Raw genomic sequence first — 18,693 nt, 5'->3', positions numbered from 1 at the left:
ACGCTGTCTCTCTCTCACTCTATGACCCGGCGCGTCGTGTAAACGCGCCGGATCATAGAGTGAGACAGTGTGCCTGAAAGTGCAACCGCTGCCTGCCAACTTACACGCCGGGACTGAGGTAATTATTGCTACTAATATACTTTCAGGGCCCTGGGGAGCAGGCAGCCAGGGTCGGTGCTGCGGGGCCTCAGCAGAGGTCGGGGCCCTGGAGAAGTTGCCTCCTTTGCTTCTATGGTAGCGCCGGCCCTGCACATCGCTCCAGTGAGAACAGACTCATAACCCTACATGAGCGAGAGCTTTTAAAATTACAAGCGCTCAGAAAAAGCTCTTGCTGTGTGAACCAGGCCTCACTGATGGCCTTATTGGAAATGTTCCATTCTAATGTCTGCCTTGAATTGTATGTTCTGTGTAGAAAATACTTGACCTGGAAACGCATAAAGTGAAGAGCGGTCAGGATCTGTCTCGGCAGGCTGAAATCATACAGCATAGGAATGAGGCGCTGAATCAGAAGAACAAGGGCCAGTTGCTGGCTGTAGATAAGGAAGCCAGGAAGATGGAGAATGTTTCCAAAGAAATTCGCAAGCAGATGCCAGAAGTTCCTCCTCGTAAAGTTACATTCCAGTCCTCCGTCCCGCAAGCTGTCCAGGTAGTGCGAGCTATCCGCATTCACTTCTATGTATGGCTTTATAGGCCTCGTTTATAAAAGAGACAATCTTTTATACAGTTTTTCACAGAAAGTATTTAAAGCGGAACTGTCCGGGCATAAAATCCAAAATCAATTCTTTATATTTATCTGGTAAGCAAGTAATAAGGATGCTAACCAGGAAATTCAAGTGTTAAAAATCACTAATGCTTTTCTTGTTTATAAATGATCATTCCCCAGTTTACTGGACTCTTATTTGTTACTTTGCCTCACAAAAGGAAGTTGCAGGGCATGCTGGGCCGTCCTTTTTTGCTTCTCTACCCTCAGACTTAAAGGGAACATTAACTGAGAGGGATATGGATATTTTATTTTAAACAATTCCAATTGCCCGACTCTCCTGCTGATCTCTTTGGTTCTAGTAGTGGCTGGATTACACACCCGAAACAAGCATGCAGCTAATCTAGTCTGACTTCAGTCAGATCACCTGATCTGCATGCTTGTTCAGGGGCTGTGGCTAAAAGTATTATAGACGCAGGATCAGCAGGAGAGTCAGGCAACTGGTATTTTAAAAGGAAAAATCCATATCCTTCTCAGTTTAGATTCCCTTTAAAGGAGAACTGTAGTGAGAGGGATATGGAGGCTTCCATATTTATTTCCCTTTAAGCAATACCAGTTGCCTGGCAGCCCTGATGGTCTATTTGCCTAAAGAAGTGTCTGAATCACACCAGAAACAAGCATGCAGCTAATCTTGTCATATCTGTCTAAATTTGTCAGAAACACCTGATCTGCTGCATGCTTGTTCAGGGCCTATGGCTGAAAGTATTAGAGGCAAAGGATTAGCTGAATAGCCAGGCAACTGGTATTGCTTAAAAGGAAATAAATATGGCAGCCTCCATATACCTCTCACTACAGTTCTCCTTTAAAGGGGTTCTCTGGGGGGTTGTTGTAAATAAAAACGGACACTTACCTGGGGCTTCTATCAGCCCCCTGTAGCTGTCTGTCCCGTGCCGTCGTCGTCCTCCTATCACCCGTTCCCCACAGCTGGCACCGTTCAAACATTCGTCTAACAAGACGAATAGTGCGTGCTCTCGCTTGCATCATCAGGAGCTTACTGCGCAGGCACAGTACGAAGTTTTCATGTACTGCGCCTACGCAATAAGCTCCCGATGACTCGCACAGGTGCGAGTGTGCAGCCACAGTCTTGCTAGTATCGGAAATTGCACCAGGACCAGCGACGGGGAACGGTGGATCGTTGGAGGACGGCGTGGGACAAAGCTACAGGGGGCTGGTAGAAGCCCCAGGTAAGTGTCCGTTTTTTTTTTTATTTTCAACACCCACTAAAAATGCTAGCAAAGTCACTCTGTATAGAGATTCGTGAGCGATTATGCCAGCGTTTATATACTTTACATTGCAGAAACGCTAAGGCAAAACGCTAACGCTAAAAAATGCTGCATGTCCTGCGTTTGCGATTTTGCTAATCTCAATCATTCCAGTGGAATTTGGCCCATCCCTTAACATTGGCTGAGCGTTTAGGGAAGTCGCTAGTGTTTTGGATCGCTCCCTAAACTTTAAAAAAAATCACTCTAGTGGGTACCAGCCCTTAACGTTTGACAATTCAGAATAAAGATGACTGATGTTGATGAATTACAGAATTCTCACTGCCCCCCCCCCCCCCCCCCCCCACCTGCCCCATTGTAGTTAAAACATTTTGTTGCAAGAGTGTGCGTTAGCTTGGCATTTAGTTCTGATCAGTAGCGTAGCATTAGGGGGTGCAGATGTAGTGACCAGAGGGGCCCACGGGGGGGTTGAACTCCATCATCCATTTTATTAGCTTTTCATTGGTGTTATGCTGGTAATGATCACCCCTCTATGTGCGTTGCATAGTGGTAAATCTTGACAAACTTTCCTTACTCTGACTACACCTCTCTGACACTGCAGCTGTCCTTGGTAGGTTTTTGGGCTCCATGTCAGAGTGCTTGGGGGCCTCATGTAAAACTTGCACTGGGGCCCCAAGCTCCTTAGTTATGCCACTGGTTCTGATCAAATAACTGAATCAAATTGTCCAAGGATTCCACAGTTTGCTTGTCCTGTATCTCGTGAGCATTTCGATGTCTGGCTTTGGTGAGGCACTATTGAAATGGCCAGATATAATTGCATGTAAATCTGTTACACCTGTAACGCGCATGCTGTGTGCTTGGAAAGTTGCATCTGACCCAGTCCTTCTTGCTGGTCTGCAGTTGTTCAGTTACGCTGACTATTGTCTCTCATCACTTTTTAGGACACATCCAAAGAATCTGCTCCGAGTAATACTCAGATCCTGGAGGCTCAGTTAAAGGATGTAAGTACAGCAACAATCCAGTACGTTAGTGTCCCTCTGACTGCACAGGATATGAGGTACACATTCAATGGCTGCTTCCAGCACTGTGATGGGGGCTTGAGGTATGTACAGAGATGACATTACTTTAGGCCAAAGGCAGGTAGGATAACTGTGTATGGGCAGTAAGGAGTTGAGAAACATGTTTATATTGCATTTTATGCCGGACTGCACTTCTGCTCTCAGTACACCCTAAATAAACACAAATTTTCAAAGCAGCGGTACGGTGAAAACATTATAACTTATTAAAGAATACCTGAGATGTATGCAATTGTTATATTTATACTTACGTTGGGCTTTCTTGAGCACCATGAGGTATGTGGGCTCCCTCTCTGGCCTCTCCGATTGTATCTGCACCGGCGCAGTAGTGCTCAGGGCTGGATTTGGGCCATGGCCTAGGACACCACATAAGCAAGGGCACCAAAGCAGCAGGCTAAACTGGTACAGCATTTGCAAGCTTGCAAATGCTGCAGTGCAGGGAGATCAGGAGAGACGGAGGGGAAGAGGAAGCTTCTGCACTGGACATGTGCGGAGAGGTGACACTGATGGCTACTGCGGAGTGGAGGCAAGCTGGCTACCTATACTGAAAGGTGAGAGTGCGAAAAGGAGGGATTAAGGTAGTCGTCTAGCTACCTACACTTGAAGGGGAGGGGTTATCGGGCTACTTGTACTAGAGGGTAAGGGGGAGGGGTCATCTGGCGACCTATAATAAAGGGGGCGGCTGGTTACAGTGGCCTTGGGCGGTAAAGAGTACAAATTCGGCCTTGGTAGTGCTGAGCAGGTGCAGGATGCTCCCGGGTAACGGGGCACGTGCGTTGGGGCCACGCATGCGAATAAGCGCACAACTGGCCAGATTACCGGAGGGATAGTGAGGGAGCCCACACACCTCATGGGGCTGGAGGAAGCACCAGGTAAGAATAAATATAGCAATTGGATGCATCTCAGGTTCACTTTAAAAACTACTACTAAAAGTGGAAATATGGACTGGGGCACACATGCCATATGCATAGCACAGATCAGCAAGCAAATATCAATACAACGATCGCAAAGCTTGCTTCCTGCACTATTCTGTGCCTGCTATGCTGGTTTTCAGCCAACACCTTCTCCCATTTCTACTGAGACATCCATCAACTATCTCTGGTCTAGTTTGTGATGGAGATGGTTAGTGAGGTGCTATTCATACAGCATAGAATTGGGCCAACCGAATGCAGTTCCTGACTACATGGATTAGCCATATTCCAAGCTGCATAAAAAATTTGCATGCAAACCAGATATTCCTGAGATGTGTAGTTCACTTTTTTTTTTTTAAAGTACAAAAGCAATTACTAAAAACTACTTTGGATGGAGTTTGTATTGCATAGGGCGTTTGCCGCATCTCAGTAACCCATAGACCGCAATATAAATTTGCGGCTATGGAATGCCAGGGCCCTGAGTTTAGTGGGTGATGGCGTCGCTCGGCTACTATGCAGCCCAACTGAAATTTGCTGCAGCTGCTTGGTCATAATATGGCTGAGTGCTTGGAGAGGTACTGAGTCACATTTTAGCCTAACTCATATCAAGGTAATGGCGTGGTGGTGGTGGTGGTGGGGGGGGGGGGGGGGGGTTGTGTTGGAGGCGGAGGGGGAAGAGGTTAGCGGTAGGAGAGGGGAAGGTTCGTTTTAGGAGTCGAGAGGGGAAGATTAGGAGGTTGGTGTTGGGTGTTTAAAAAGGTGGGAGAGTACATTTAGAACATGAGTATGATGGCATATTGTTGAATCTGAATCCTATAGAGCCTTCCCTGTCCTCTCTTTATGCCCCTTGTGAGCACCGTTTAATTTGCAGACTCGGGTGGCATAGGAAGCACTAGTATCCCCGAGTGCTTATGAAGACTGGCGGCTCTATTCAGTGCATGCGCAGTACGGAGCCGCCCATTTTCAGAAGCACCCGGGAACACAAGTGCTTCTGAGGGCTCACAGACAAGTACACACAGCATGAGTGTCAACGCTGGAAAGCCTTTAAAGAGAGTCTGAAGCGTCCCTACATCAGTCTGAAGCGTCCCCCCCCCCCCGGGCAAGATTAGGGGATAGCTTCCTGTATAGGCAGAGCTTTGCGCAGTAGCTCTACTTCTACTCCTTCAATCTGCGCGGATCTCCGCCTCTCCCCCGCCCCTCTGTCTTCTTTCACTGAGAGGGGCAGCGACCAGCGCAGAATGACGCGCATGGATGCAGAGCTACAGCCCAAAGCTCGGTCTCCCCTGGGCAGCAAAATCCACGACTAGAAAAGTCGTGGATTTTTGCCCTGTAGTTTTGGGGGACTGATTGAGATTTCAGCCGCAGGGATGTGGCATTTCAGAGGGGGCAATAATGCTTAACAGGATTAAGTGAAAACGGTGATTTAGGGCCCATTTACACTTGAGCGCTTTGCCGGCGATTTTGGCAAAACGCTCAAACTATTGTGCTTTTCAAAGCGCTAGGGTAATAAGTCTATGGGCCCATTCTCATTTGGGTGATTTGCGCAAATCGGCCAAAAACACTAAACGCAAAGGCGTAGACTGCACCATTTTCCGGCGATTGCGTTTTAGTGCTATAGAAGCGCAAAAAGCAATCGCTAAAAAATCGCCAGGTGGAAATGTTTTTTTTTATTTTTGCGTTAATCACAAACGCCAGAGCAAAATTCTAGCAAAATCGCTAGCGTTTTGCGATCATTAAGTGTGAATGGGCCCTAAGGGAGGTTTCAGAGTCTCATTAATAAGCACTATGCAGGTTGGATTCAAAACTAGCAATCTCCATTCCCTTTCATTTGATGCCAAGTTTGAGTTATTTTCTTTTTACCTTCTTAATTTCTCTTCAGATATGTTGGACTCCCCATAGAGGTAGGTGCTGCATGACTTTTGCACGCCTCTGCAGGTGTAGATGCTGATGGATAGATATGGACGTATCATGTGGCCAAAATGGCAATAATATCGTATAATTACAAATATAGATTGCAATCTATATTAGTTACTGCTGTATATATCACATTTTTGCACTACATGATGATTAAAAAAAGTAATTTGCTGATAATTTATGGGCTGAAGGTATATCAGACACCTGAACCTGCATGCACGCTCATATTAATGAGGAAAAACCTGTGACTGAATCACAAGAGGGCAATCAGCCGTGGGAGTTCACATCCTGACGTTGGACTGTTGCTTTGGATATCCATTTAGCAGCCACATGAAGTAAAACTTAATGTAGCTGCAGGGCTGAATTCTGCGGCTGGGGAAGTGTGCCTTCCCCAGCCTGGCAGGATATGCAGAGCGGCACAGGGAGCGGTTTTCTAGTTGCGTGTTCTGGCTGCTGGGCCTGCTTCTCCCTTTCCTCCACCCACAGCCATACGCTGCCGACATCTTCTGACTTCCAATCGGAACATAGTGTCAGCGGTGCAGTGCCACACGGTGGTGGAAGAGGGGTGAGACTGTTCCATTACCCCTCTTCTACCACCGGGTGGCGCTGCACTGCTGACACTATCTTCTGTGTGAACAGGAGTCCGAAGAGGAATGCCGAATGTGCAGCATCGCGGATGGAAGAAAAGGAGTAGTCGGTCCAGCATCCGAAACCGGTTACTATAAAATTTGCTCCGTGCCGTTCTGCATGACCTCCAGTAGGCAGAACGAATTCTGCTGACAAGTTTAAAATGGGTGCAGCTTCTTCAAAAATATTTTGTTTGAAGATGCTAATTGGTTAGCATGACCCTGAAGTGAAATGTAGTACCATGAGATAAACTTGTATATGTTCTAAAGAAAAGAAACACAAGCTATTTGTTTTCTTCCTCTCTGAAATGGTTAAGAATGTATGGCTCTAAGTGGATAGTTTTGTTTTTTTCTACAGTTGGACTGCAGCCCTGTAGCAACTGTCATAGATATCTAATTAAAGGTCATAAAACACCTGTGTCTTACAAACCATTCTGAGTGCAGGAATGTTAAAAAAAATAAAAAAAGCCATAGTCTGTATGGGAGCTGCATAAAGCTATAAGTTATTTAAAAGACACTCAAAAATGTAATTTTTAAAGAATCTGTGTAAAAAAAAAAAAAAAAAAAAAAAAAAAAAACCTATGGGGGATACTTACCTTGGGAGGGGGTAGCCTCAGGATCCCAATGAGGCTCCCCTGTCCTCTTTAGTCTGGGGATCCAGCACTGACTTTCTTGAAACGTTCCTTGATAAGCATTGTGCAGGCACGGCAACCTTTACGTACAGCCATCCAGCACCGGCGCAGTAGTGGCTTTCTGAAGGACCCATGCGGAAATAGCAGAGCCCAATCGGGTCCGCTTTACTGCGCAGGTGACTTGCACCTGTGCAGTGCAGCAGGCTCAATCAGGCTCTGCTATTTCTGCCTGAAACCAAATGGAAAGCCACTAATGTGCCTGTGCTGGATCGCGGTAGGTAAACATTTACTTCACTGCACTTTGGGGAGGGGGGTCCCAGCCCCAGATTGCCAGGGTAGGGGGAGCCTCATTAAGTTCCAGAGGCTTTCCCCTCCTGAGGTAAGTATCCCTCCAGTGTTTTTTTTTTTTGTTTTTTTTTATATGTATATGTTAGATTTCCTTTTTAATCTTAACAATCCAAAATCAGACTGGGACTCCAGGACAGTCCTATGTATGATTAGAGCTATAGATACAATTGTTAATCTCATTAGTTTATTTTCACTTCAGGCTTGCTTTAAAGAAAAAAAAGAAATTTTGTACTCCTAAAAACAGATTGATGTCCTGCCTTTAACCACTTGACGACTGCAGGGCTAAACCCCCCTAGTGACCAGGCAATTTTTAGCTAAATTGGCCACTGCAGCTTTAAGGCCAAGCTGCAGGGCCGCACAACTCAGCACACAAGTGATCCCCCCCCCCCTTTTCTCCCCACCAACAGAGCTCTCTGTTGGTGGGGTCTGATCGCTCCCCCCATGTTTATTTTTTTTTAAATAAATATTGTTGTTGTTCTTTTTTTAAAAAAAACCCGTTACTTTAATTCCCTTCCCTCCCTCGCTCCCTCCCTCCCCACAGCCGGCCAATTACGGCGATCGGCTGTCATAGGCTTCTGCCTATGAGAGCCGATCGCTCTCTTGTCCCCCATGGGGACAGCCGTGTCACACGGCTGTCCCCAGTGCAGCGCTGCTGCTCATCGCAGCGCTGCACCAAGTAAATAGACGGCGTGATCGCCGTCTAACAGTCTCCCGAGCGGCAATAGCCGCTCGGAGACTGAAGGAGGGGCGGAGCTCCGCCCTCCGTGCATGAGATGCGCGCGCACCATGCGCGCGATCTCATGCAAATTAGAGCCCCAGGACTTTACGCCAATTGGCGTTAGGCGGTCCTGGGGCTGCCGCCGCGGCCACGCCTACTGGCGTGACGCGGGCGGCAGAAGGTTAAGTTAAACACGTTTAAAAAGAAAACTCATTCTCTAAAAAAAAAAAATCATTTTTTTTAATTACAAAATTCCCTTTAACATAATAGCCCTACCTAAACCGCCGCATCCCCGTCGCTGTAATCTAACTAACTAAATCCCCCCCAAACTCCCCGGGGGGCACTCCGGGCAGCGCTTCCGTGTGAGGCAGGGGTATGAGCTGCAGCCCTGCCTCACACGCGTCCATCAGCGGCGGATCGCTGCCTCTCCCCCGCCCCTCTCAGCCTTCCTTCACTGAGAGGGGCGGGGGAGAGGCGGAGATCTGCCGCTGACAGACGCATGTGAGGCAGGACTGCAGCTCATACCCCTGCCTCACACGGAAGAGTAGAGGGCAGCAGAATCCACGACCAAGAAAGTTGTGGATTTAGCAGGGGAGGGTGAGTTAGGGGGGGTTTAGATAGCTTACAGCTGCAGGGATGCGGCAGTTTAGTTAGGGCTAATATGTTAAAAAGGATTTTGTTATAAAAAACGAATTTTAAAGAGACCTCAGTATCTCTTTAACCCAAACTTGGTCTGTCTGTCTGTCTGTCCGTCCAGCGCTGAGCGGATCATTCAGAAACCGGCTCATCCGTTGTACACACGCACTACTGTCGGCAGAACGCCCGCCCAGTGGGAGGGTCTGAGGGACCCGTCCATTACAGTACTGCGTGTGTACGCACCTTTACATTACTGTTATCCTTGCAAATAAGGACTTGTAATCATTGATGGTTTACAATGAGAACGCAAAAACCACAAATCCTAAGACACCTTTATTTCCAAATACAATATTGTCACCATACATTACTAGGAACATAATCAAAATGTAATAACCAGGATGGATACACAAATGTGTCAGTTTAACTTCTAGTTAGCACTGTTTATTGTAAAGCTGTAATGGATGAAAATGGAGTTTGTTTTTACCATTTTCCCCTTATTTTCCTTTTAAATTACAAAGAAAATAGGTAATTTCTAAACCAAAATATCACCCACTAAAAAGCCTTTTGTCCTGAAAACAAAACCAATAATAGATTATAAAGGTGTGATAAGTGCTAATCAAGTCATTGGTGAATGAATAGGAGCAGCACTGAAATGTGAAAATTGCTCGGGGTCCTATGTCCTTGTTGTTAATACACTTTTTCTTATGCCATCATGGTTGGCAGGCCTTGGAGAAGAACCAGCAGTGGTTGGTATATGACCAGCAGCGTGAGACCTTTGTTCAGGGGCTGATGGCTCGAATCTTTGAGTTGGAACAGCAAGTGGCTAATTCCAAGGAAACTCAACAGAGAAAGGAGAACAGCTCAAACGGTAACATCTGGGTTTATTTCATGAAGTCATTTAAAGTGTACTTTACACTTCACTTTTTGTTAGAAGAAAAAAAAATTCTAATGTGAAGCAAAGAAGTGAAATGATCGAATTATTTGTAATGGTACATTCTTAATTTATACTGTTAGATCCAACTTTCTTTAGAAAAATAGAGTATAACCATGTTCCCTCCCTCCATTTTATTGGTTAATGAGGTTCCTCATCATAAGCCAATTCAAAGCGATGAAATTGGGGGGGGTTCCTACTAATGAAGCAGGTAATGTAATTGGCTTTTAAGGTAGAGCCAACAGGTTAATTTGGGCACTAGGCAGGCACTACAGTGACGACTAACACCATGTTACACTATTATATAGCCAAGCTCAGGATACTGGTAGCAGGGATGCTGTGGCATTGGGCACTTCGCTATAGTATAGCCAAGCATGATTTGGTTCTAGCGGTGCTGATTATCTTTGTTCCGTTTTGATGGTTCGGAGTACCATTGTTTGGCTACAGGCTTTTGCAAATTGACCTAACATGAGGAGGTTAATTTGGGTGGTGGAAATACAGGATGTTGGCGGGGGATACGTTTCCGCTATTATGTAGCCATACTCCACCTCAGCTGTAGGGAAGTATGAGAGAGGGTTAGGAGAGGTAATAGTAGAATATCGGTAACATTACTGACATACTACCATCTGCATATAATATACAAATCTGCATCCAAATGAACAAAGCTCTCAACTGACACTCTTGGCTCTACTACAGCTCATTGGAGATTTTGCTCTCTATATGCCTGAAGAAGCAGGAACCTAGCCCCTCAAAACGTGTTGCATTCTATGAGTTTTTTGGTTTATGTGAATCAATAAAATTACAGTTCTTAGCCTCACCATTGAGGTTTTTCCTTCAACTGTTTTTAATAATTTTATTTCACGTTGGTGCCTCTGAACCACATACATTTTCATTGCACCTAATGTGGAGGGTATATCCATTTGTTTTGTTTATAATTGCAGAGAGCAACTTTTTAACACAAGTAGGGTTGGGTTGGTTCTCCCTACTGGTTTGCCACTCCCGTGGCACACATGAGTAATTATTCACAATGTCTTAATTCATGATGGTCAATGAGAGCAAATTAATTTTGAGTTGATGCAGGGTTATTCAAATTTTGTATACAAATTTATGCAGCTTGGAAAAATGAATCGATCAAGTCCTGCTGAGGTAAAATGTGACTGGTCCATTTTCAAGATGCATAAATTTGCATAATCCTGCATCAACTCAAAATTATTTGCATCTCATTGACCATCACTCATCTTATTTCCTGTGCCACAAACTTACTACACTATATGAGCTCTTGGTTTCCTCCCACATTCCCCTCCCTCTTTTTTTCCTCTTCAAACCATATTGGCTCTCTGCTCGGCCACATGAAAAGCGATAGAATCCTATTTGTCTGGCTGGAGATGCTGCAAATATATTGAATATCTGATCTAATTTTGACATTCCAGGAAAAGATGAAGAGATGCAGAAATATTATAATGGACTTTTAGCCTCCGCCAAGAAAGATCTTGAAGGAGAGCGTCAGATCTCGGCTCAGTTAAACTCTGAACTCTCTGAAACGAGGCTGAAACTGGAGGAGAAGAAGAAAGAAGCTGCAGATTTATCGACGGCCCTGAAATCCCTGAGCGAAAATGAGCGGCAGCAGCGCGAGGACGACCGCAGACGCATGAAGGAGAAGATGCAGAGATCAAAGAGCGAACTGGATGTATATCGGGAAATGTATGAAGAGGAAAAGCGGAAAACCTCAGAGCTGTGTAGTCAGGTAGGAAGATTCTGTGTCCACTTAAAGGGAACCTAAACTGTGGCAAATATGTCATTCCATTGACTTGTATATCTTTCTGAAGCAAAGCAGGCACTTGCCGCAGTGTCTGCACTATTAATTTTTGCCCCCGTCCTCTGTAATTGCCTCCTGTGGTTCCCCTTGATTGTTACCCATTGACTAGCCAGTCGATTAATCAGACACCTTGACTTTTGCAAAGACCTTCCTGTGTGTGTTTGCTCTATCTCTCCGCGAGGCTTGTTATCGTGTGCACGCGCCACCGCTCTTTCCCAGCTATGCGCATGCGGTTCCCTGCACGGCCGTGCGTCGGACTTCAAGATGCTCATGCATTGAAGTTGGAACAGTGCACGAGCGCAGAGGAGATTCCCGCTCTGTCAGCTGCTCTGCGCAGAAAAGCAAAGCTCTTCAGGTGCCATATTTGATGATGCATGCAAAATGAAACCTCTGCCTTACAGCAGTTACAGCCACTGATGAGCGATGAAAACCAGCTGAATAGGGATAACGGAAGGTAGGCTACTTGGACAGGTGTTTCCTTCAAAATGTTATTTTTGGATTAGGTACTGTTTAACCACTCCCCTCCCCCTCCCCATGACCAGGCCATTTTTACAAAATAAGCCACTGCAACTTTAAAGGGGTTCTCTGGTACCTTAAAGCTAAGACTGACACCTAACTGGGGCTTCTATCAGCCCCCCTGCAGCTGTATGTCCTGCATCGTCGTCCTCCGATGCGCCGTTCCCCACCACCAGGCTGATTATTCGTCTAACTAGATGAATAGAACTGCGGCTGCACTTGTGCTCGCTCCCGTGTGCGTCAGCGGGAGCTCATTGTGCAGGCGCAGTACAAAGTTTTCTTGTAGTGCGCCTGCGCAGTAAGCTCCCGCTGACGCGCATGGGAGCGAGCACAAGGGCAGCCGCAGTTCTATTCATCTAGTTAGATGAATAATTAGCCCGTGCCGGTGGTGGGGTACAGCGCATCGAGGAGGGCGATGCTGGACACTACAGCAGCAGGGGGCTGATAGAAGCCCCAGGTAAGTGTTAGTTTTAGCTTCCTTTTATTTTTTTTTTTTTTTTTTTTTTTTTTTTTTTTTTTTTATAGGTATCTTCCCAACCCCCAACCCCCCTCTCATTTTTTTTTTCTGCCCACCAACAGAGATTTCTGTTGGTGGGCTGTTTTTGCTTCTCCAATGTTTTTTTTTTTTTTACAAATATTTGTTTAATATAACAAAATAATTTTTTTTTTTATTATTCTATTATTTCCCCCCCCCCCCCCCCCCCTGCCAGCCAATTAGCGTGATTGGCTGTCATAGACTTCAACCTATGACAGCGGATTGCTTCCTTGCCGCCCAGGGGTACAGCCGTGTCACATGGCTGTCCCCAGTACAGCACTGCAGTAGATCGCAGCACCGTACAGAGTAAATAGACAGCTTACAGTCTCCTAGCGGCTATCGTGCGCACGATCTCCTGCAAATCACCACCCCAGGACTTGACTCCAATTGGCGTTAGGTGGTCCTGGAGCTGCCACCGCGCTCACACTCATTGGCGTCGTTAACAGTTGACAGTCACAGTCGTTAACAAGTTAAAGCAAAGTTGAAGTGAAAATAAACTGCTGATAATCAATCCTAAATAGAACTTTCCTGGAATTCTGGTCTTGTTTTTGTTTTCTTAGCCACACATGAGATTTAGTACCGATAATTGCTTGTATTTTGGACTAGAAGACACCCACACACCTAGGTTTAGAGGACAATAACCGGGGGGGGGGGGGGGGGGGGGATATATGTTAAACCTGGTGCATCCATGGTGATGGGAATCTTGTGGATTATGCCCACTTTGTACCTCATGCCCGTATGTGTCCTCCTCTGTCCCCATGTGTCCTCCTTGTCTTACGCCTATATCCCTTTGTGTCCATCTTGTGTTCTCTCTGCCCCTTTGTGTCCCCTTGTGTCCTACGTTTCCCCCATGTCCTCCTCCTGCATGGGCACAGTGCAGGGAGCCCCTGACATTGCGGCGGGTCGGCAGCTCATATTAGCAGGCGTTCACAAGTCAGGAACGCTCTGCATTTGGACTATAAGACTTTTGGGGAGAAAAAGTGAGTCTTCTAGTCCCAGAAATAAAGTAATTATCTGTGAGAGTTATACTGTTTAGATTTCAGTCTGACTGCAGAGAAACTGTCATTTGGATCCCGGGATATTTAACCCTTACAGTTATTCACATGTTTATCTCATCATGTCACTCCAGGTATCCTTTGAGGTGGATCTGTCCTCTACATTCCAAGTCTGCATATAAAAATTACTTTCACATCAGTATATCTACTAGCAAATTCTTCTGCTAAACAAAAACAAACGTCATTACTAAACCTCATCTCTGGAGCTTCCATCATCCTTGTAGACTAGTCTGCCTCACGGGAGCATTTAGGGCAGTGATGTCATCTGTAACATGGACCCGTACGCAGTCAGGAAAAATATACACCTTCTGGTTCAAGCCCTATTAAAAAAAACTATAACAAAGAATGGCTCCATTATGATTACTGATCCTGTCAATACCACACAGAATAAGGCATAATGACTTGTGTGTAGACTTTTTTCCTTTAGCTTTTCATAGTAGATTTCTTTCCTTTTTAACTACTTCCATATCAGCAGTCTCTAGCCCCTTAAAGACCAGAGACTGCCGATACCTGTAAATCTGTAGATCTGCTGCTCTTGCCGGTCACACCGCACTTCATCAATGTAAGCCAATGGGGATTGACTTTTTGTGATCACAGGTTTAGGAGCCAATGAAATCTGCTTCTGACCAGCTGACAGAGCTCTGCCATCATAATGGATGGGCAAGTGAGTTGCGGCGGGAGCTGCAGGGCCCGCGTGGCGACGATAGTTGAAATCTACACTCTGTCAGAGCTGCGCAGCCACAAGCAGGATGTAGATTTCGACCACGCTGGTCCAGAAGCTGTTAATGAATGTAAATTTTGCCTTTTATACTAGTAGACCTAAGCCCGGTAACACAACGGGCTCTAGGCCTCGCCCCCCCCTGTGACCACCGTCAGCGCGTACACGCATGCCGACGCACCGCACACGCCTGCCCCATCATCCTTCTGCTCTAATGGCCGCTTGCGTGCCTCGCATGCGCTATGCGAAAAAGCACAGACACAGGAGGACGATGCAGGGACATTGGTTTTATTAAGTAGGATTCCATTTTAAGAAGTACCTATGAAGTTTAATTGTGTAGTATATTTTAAGCTGGGTAAATGGAGTACATTTTTGATTCATTTAAATTATTTAATAATAATAATAATAATAATAATAATAATAATAATAATTGTTATTGTTATTATTTTAGTTGTATTTATAAAGTGCCAACAAATTGTGCAGCGCTGGACAATAAATAGGGATACATGCATTGTAAACAAGGGGTGACAGATGGAGAAGTAGCACAAGGTTATACATGCAAACTGGGTATTACACTACACACTACTACTACATTACAGAGACCCAGCAATTCAAGTCTGAGCTAGTCCATCGGAAGGGTGTCATAGCTGGGGTTGCAAGATCAAAAAGGATACACTTTGCCCTGCCAAAGGCTTACAATCTAAAGTGTGGGGGAGGGACACATAAGTTAGGGCTGTGGAAAAGGTGCTCAGCTGAGAGAGCTAAATTGTTAGGGGGGGGGGGGGGTGAAATTAGGCCATTTTAAAGGATACCAGAGCCCAAATAAAGATGAAAGGGGAGCAGGTATGTATGGTGGTCTGTCCTGATGCTCACTGCCCCCCTTTGTTACCTGTAATTGCCCTCCGGCCCCATTTTCCGTCGGCTTGGTCGCGCGTCAGTGCACCTGCACTGGCCGAGCTGCACACGTACTACAGCATACAACCGTGCCCGGGTGCACCTCTGCGCATGCGCTCTGGGTATCCATTAAAGAAATCTGTTTTGAGGTCTTGCTTGAAGGTGTTGAAGGAAGGGGCGAGTCTGGGGGAGGTAGGGGGTGGGAGGGAGTTCCATAGAGTGGGGGTGGCTCATGAGAAGTCCTGTAGGTGTGCATGGGAGTCAGAAATGCATGGGGCAGCGAGGCGGAGATCATTGGAGGACGGAGGGGGCAGGCAGGTATATATACAATTGGGCCTGGATTTACATCACAGGAGCCTATAGGCACAGCTGTCCTGATACCCTAGACTTCACCCTTCATGAACCTACAAGTGTACTGGCTGGCCCAGCTGTCACTTCTCCCTTCATTCACTTGCCCATCATTCGTAGTTCTGCCCCTGCGCAGTACGATGCTGATGACGTCAGCCCGGACCATGTGACCCGCTCCATGCAGCGCAGAAGAGGCCGTAAAGGAAGCTGACCTCGCCAGGTCGGCTTCTGCAGTGCGGGGACAACTGGAGGCAACGGAGCTGCGGCGAGGGCACAGGACGGCTGCCAGGGGCTGGAGGAAGCCCCAGGTAAGTGGAATTTGTTTTTTTTCAGGAGCTTGGACCTTAACTTTAAAATAAGGTAGCAAGAGCTATCTGTATTAAAGGATACCACAACTGACATGTGACATGTTGAGATAGACATGTGTATGTACAGTGCCTAGCACACAAATACCTATGCTGTGTTCCTTTTTTTTCTTTCTGTGCCTGAAATAGTTAAATATCAGGTATGTAAGTGGCTGACTCAGACAGGAAGTGACTACAGTGTGACCCTCCCTGATAAGAAATTCCACCTATAAAATACTTTCCTAGCAGAAAATGGCTTCTGAGAGCAAGAAAGAGATAAAGAGGAATTTCTTATCAGTGAGGGTCACACTGTAGTCACTTCCTGTCTGAGTCAGGACTGAGTCAGCCACTTACATACCTGATATTTAACTCTTTCAGAGAGAGAAAGAAAAAAAAAAAAAAAGGAACACAGCATAGTTATCTGTGTGCTAGGCACTGTACATACACATGTCTATCTCATTATGTCACATTTCAGTTGTGGTATCCTTTAAGTAGCTAGAGCTGCCCCCAAGTATTAGGTAGCTAGAGGTGCCACTGACTGAAGGGAGATCTCGTCAGTTGAATGCCGAGACTGGGAGAGTTACCTGTCATTTACACTCCGCTCAGGACTCTGCATAGGTAAGGCGGGAGGGAGGCACTTGGGGAGGAGAGTGAGCCGCCTTCCAATCATCATACGTCTGTAGGCATGTGCCTTATGGTAAATCTGGTCCTGTGTACTGTATAGATCTGTGGACGAGCCCAGAGATGTAGATTGGGCAGGTCTTGTGCACAGACTTGTAGGCCAGGTACAGAATCTTAAAATTGATCCTGAAGCAGATAGGGAGCCAGTGTAGGGCTTCGCAGAGGGGAAAAGTGGAACCGGAGCTGTGGGAAGAATGAATGAGTCTAGATCAGGGGTAGGGAACCTTTTTGGCCGAGAGCCATAAACGCAACATATTTTAAAATGAAATTCCGTGAGAGCCGTACAATATGTTTAAAGCGAAATACAAGGAAATGTGTGCATTGAGTGGGGAAGGCCGGTGAGCATCCTGAGTGGGAGAGGCAAGTCAGGATGGGAGCAGCAGCTAATGTTGCTGAGTGGGAGAGGCTGGTCAGGATGGGAGGTGCTGGGTGGCAGATGAATTGCTTGGTGCGGGGGAGGCAGGTGAGGTGCTGGAGTGGACTATAACAAATACAGAAAGTGCTGCATTAGACAGCACACTCACCAGGCCAGGCAGCTTTGAAATTTGCCGCGGGTCGGCGGGGTTCCACAGCGCGGGCTCACATGACATCACTGGCCGCAACACATGGGAGCGGAGTTATAAAGCGGTGCTTGGAGGTGGCGGCGCACAGCACGGCCATGTGAGGGGAGGAGTTTTAGTGCAGGGGGGGGCGCGCAGGAAGTAGATGGTGGCGAGGCGGTGCACTCATTTAAAACTTGACAGTCTCGCCTGTCCCCCAAAATTCAGTGAGCCAGAGAGCCACATGCAGGCCTGAAAAGAGCCATATGTGGCTCACGAGCAATAGGTTCCCTCACCCCCCCCCCCCCCCCCCCTTGATTTGAATGGGTGCAATGCGTTTCGTGGAAAGCCAGACAGTAGGGCATTGCAATAGTCAAGATGGGAGATAAGGGTATGGATGAGAAGCTTGGTAGTGTCTGAGGTCAGAAATGGGCGTATTTTTAGATGTTGTGAAGGTGGAAATTGCAGGCTCTGGTAACTATTTGGATGTGGGGTCTGAAGGAGTCTAGGGTGACGCCCAGGTAGCGGCGCTAAAAGGTAGGGTGGATGGAAGTGCTGTTGATTGTGATGTGAATATCCAGGAGAGGTCGTGCAGCACGGTGGGAAAATGAGGTGCTCCGTTTTATCCAAGTTGAGCTTCAGCTGACCTCCAGGAGGACATAGTCGAGAGGCAGAAGGAGACCTTGTCCGTGGTGGAGGGGGAGAGATCGAGGTGGGTGTAGAAATAGATTTGGGTATCTTCATGTGAAGAGGCGATCAGAGAGGTATGATGAGATCCAGGCCAGAGCACTGTTGCAGATCCCTATGGCCTGTAGGGATTGAAGGACGAGGAGCTGGTCAACTGTATATTAAATGCTAAGGAAAGGTCAATAAGTAGCTTGATGGAGTAGTTGCCTTCCGCTTTGGCAAGGGTAAGTTCACTTACTACCTTGACAAGTGTGCTGGCTGGAATCCAGATTGTAGCGTAGGGAGTTGGTGCTGAGGTAGTGGGTGATGCGTCTGTGGATCAGGCTTTCGAGGAGCTTTAAGGCGAAGGGGAGGAGGGAGATTGAGCAATAGTTGGAGGGTAGGGAGGGGCCAAGTTAAGGTTCTTTCAGCAGGGAAAGTACAGTGGCCTTTTTACAAGCTGAGGGGAAGGTGGTGGTGGGGACATCAAAAACCTGCGCGATTCTTGCCTTTTTTCCATGATTGCTAACTCAGTAAAGGACCAGACTTTTAAAGCGTTGCTATCTTATAAATCCGGCATAGCGGGTCTGAACCCTCTAACAGTAATTATAGATTGACGGTATACCTTGAAATGAATCAGAGCACTCAGTATATGATTTTATATAAAAAGAATGTATTTCCTTATCATACAGCATATATACAAAATATGAACAGTTCCAGGTAGCTTTCCTTCTAACAGAATTCCATCTCATCATAGCCTTTATAGCCAAGCAATCAATCTTCTACGCATATTCAAAAAAGAATAGAAC

General features: G+C 46.4%; 1 protein-coding gene across 1 annotated transcript in view; it reads left to right on the top strand.

Moving 5' to 3' along the window:
• CEP55 (centrosomal protein 55) overlaps positions 1-18,693 on the top strand; it is a 55,904-nt gene that overhangs the window by 20,070 nt on the left and 17,141 nt on the right. The window contains exons 3-6 of the mRNA XM_068255553.1: positions 413-646; positions 2,922-2,981; positions 9,565-9,709; positions 11,203-11,516. Of these exons, the coding sequence (XP_068111654.1) occupies positions 413-646; positions 2,922-2,981; positions 9,565-9,709; positions 11,203-11,516 (753 nt within the window). The remainder of the gene's footprint in view (positions 1-412; positions 647-2,921; positions 2,982-9,564; positions 9,710-11,202; positions 11,517-18,693) is intronic.

This window comes from Hyperolius riggenbachi, chromosome 10, assembly GCF_040937935.1.
Source record: "Hyperolius riggenbachi isolate aHypRig1 chromosome 10, aHypRig1.pri, whole genome shotgun sequence".
NCBI lineage: Eukaryota > Metazoa > Chordata > Amphibia > Anura > Hyperoliidae > Hyperolius > Hyperolius riggenbachi.
This window is presented reverse-complemented; position numbering and strand designations above follow the sequence as displayed.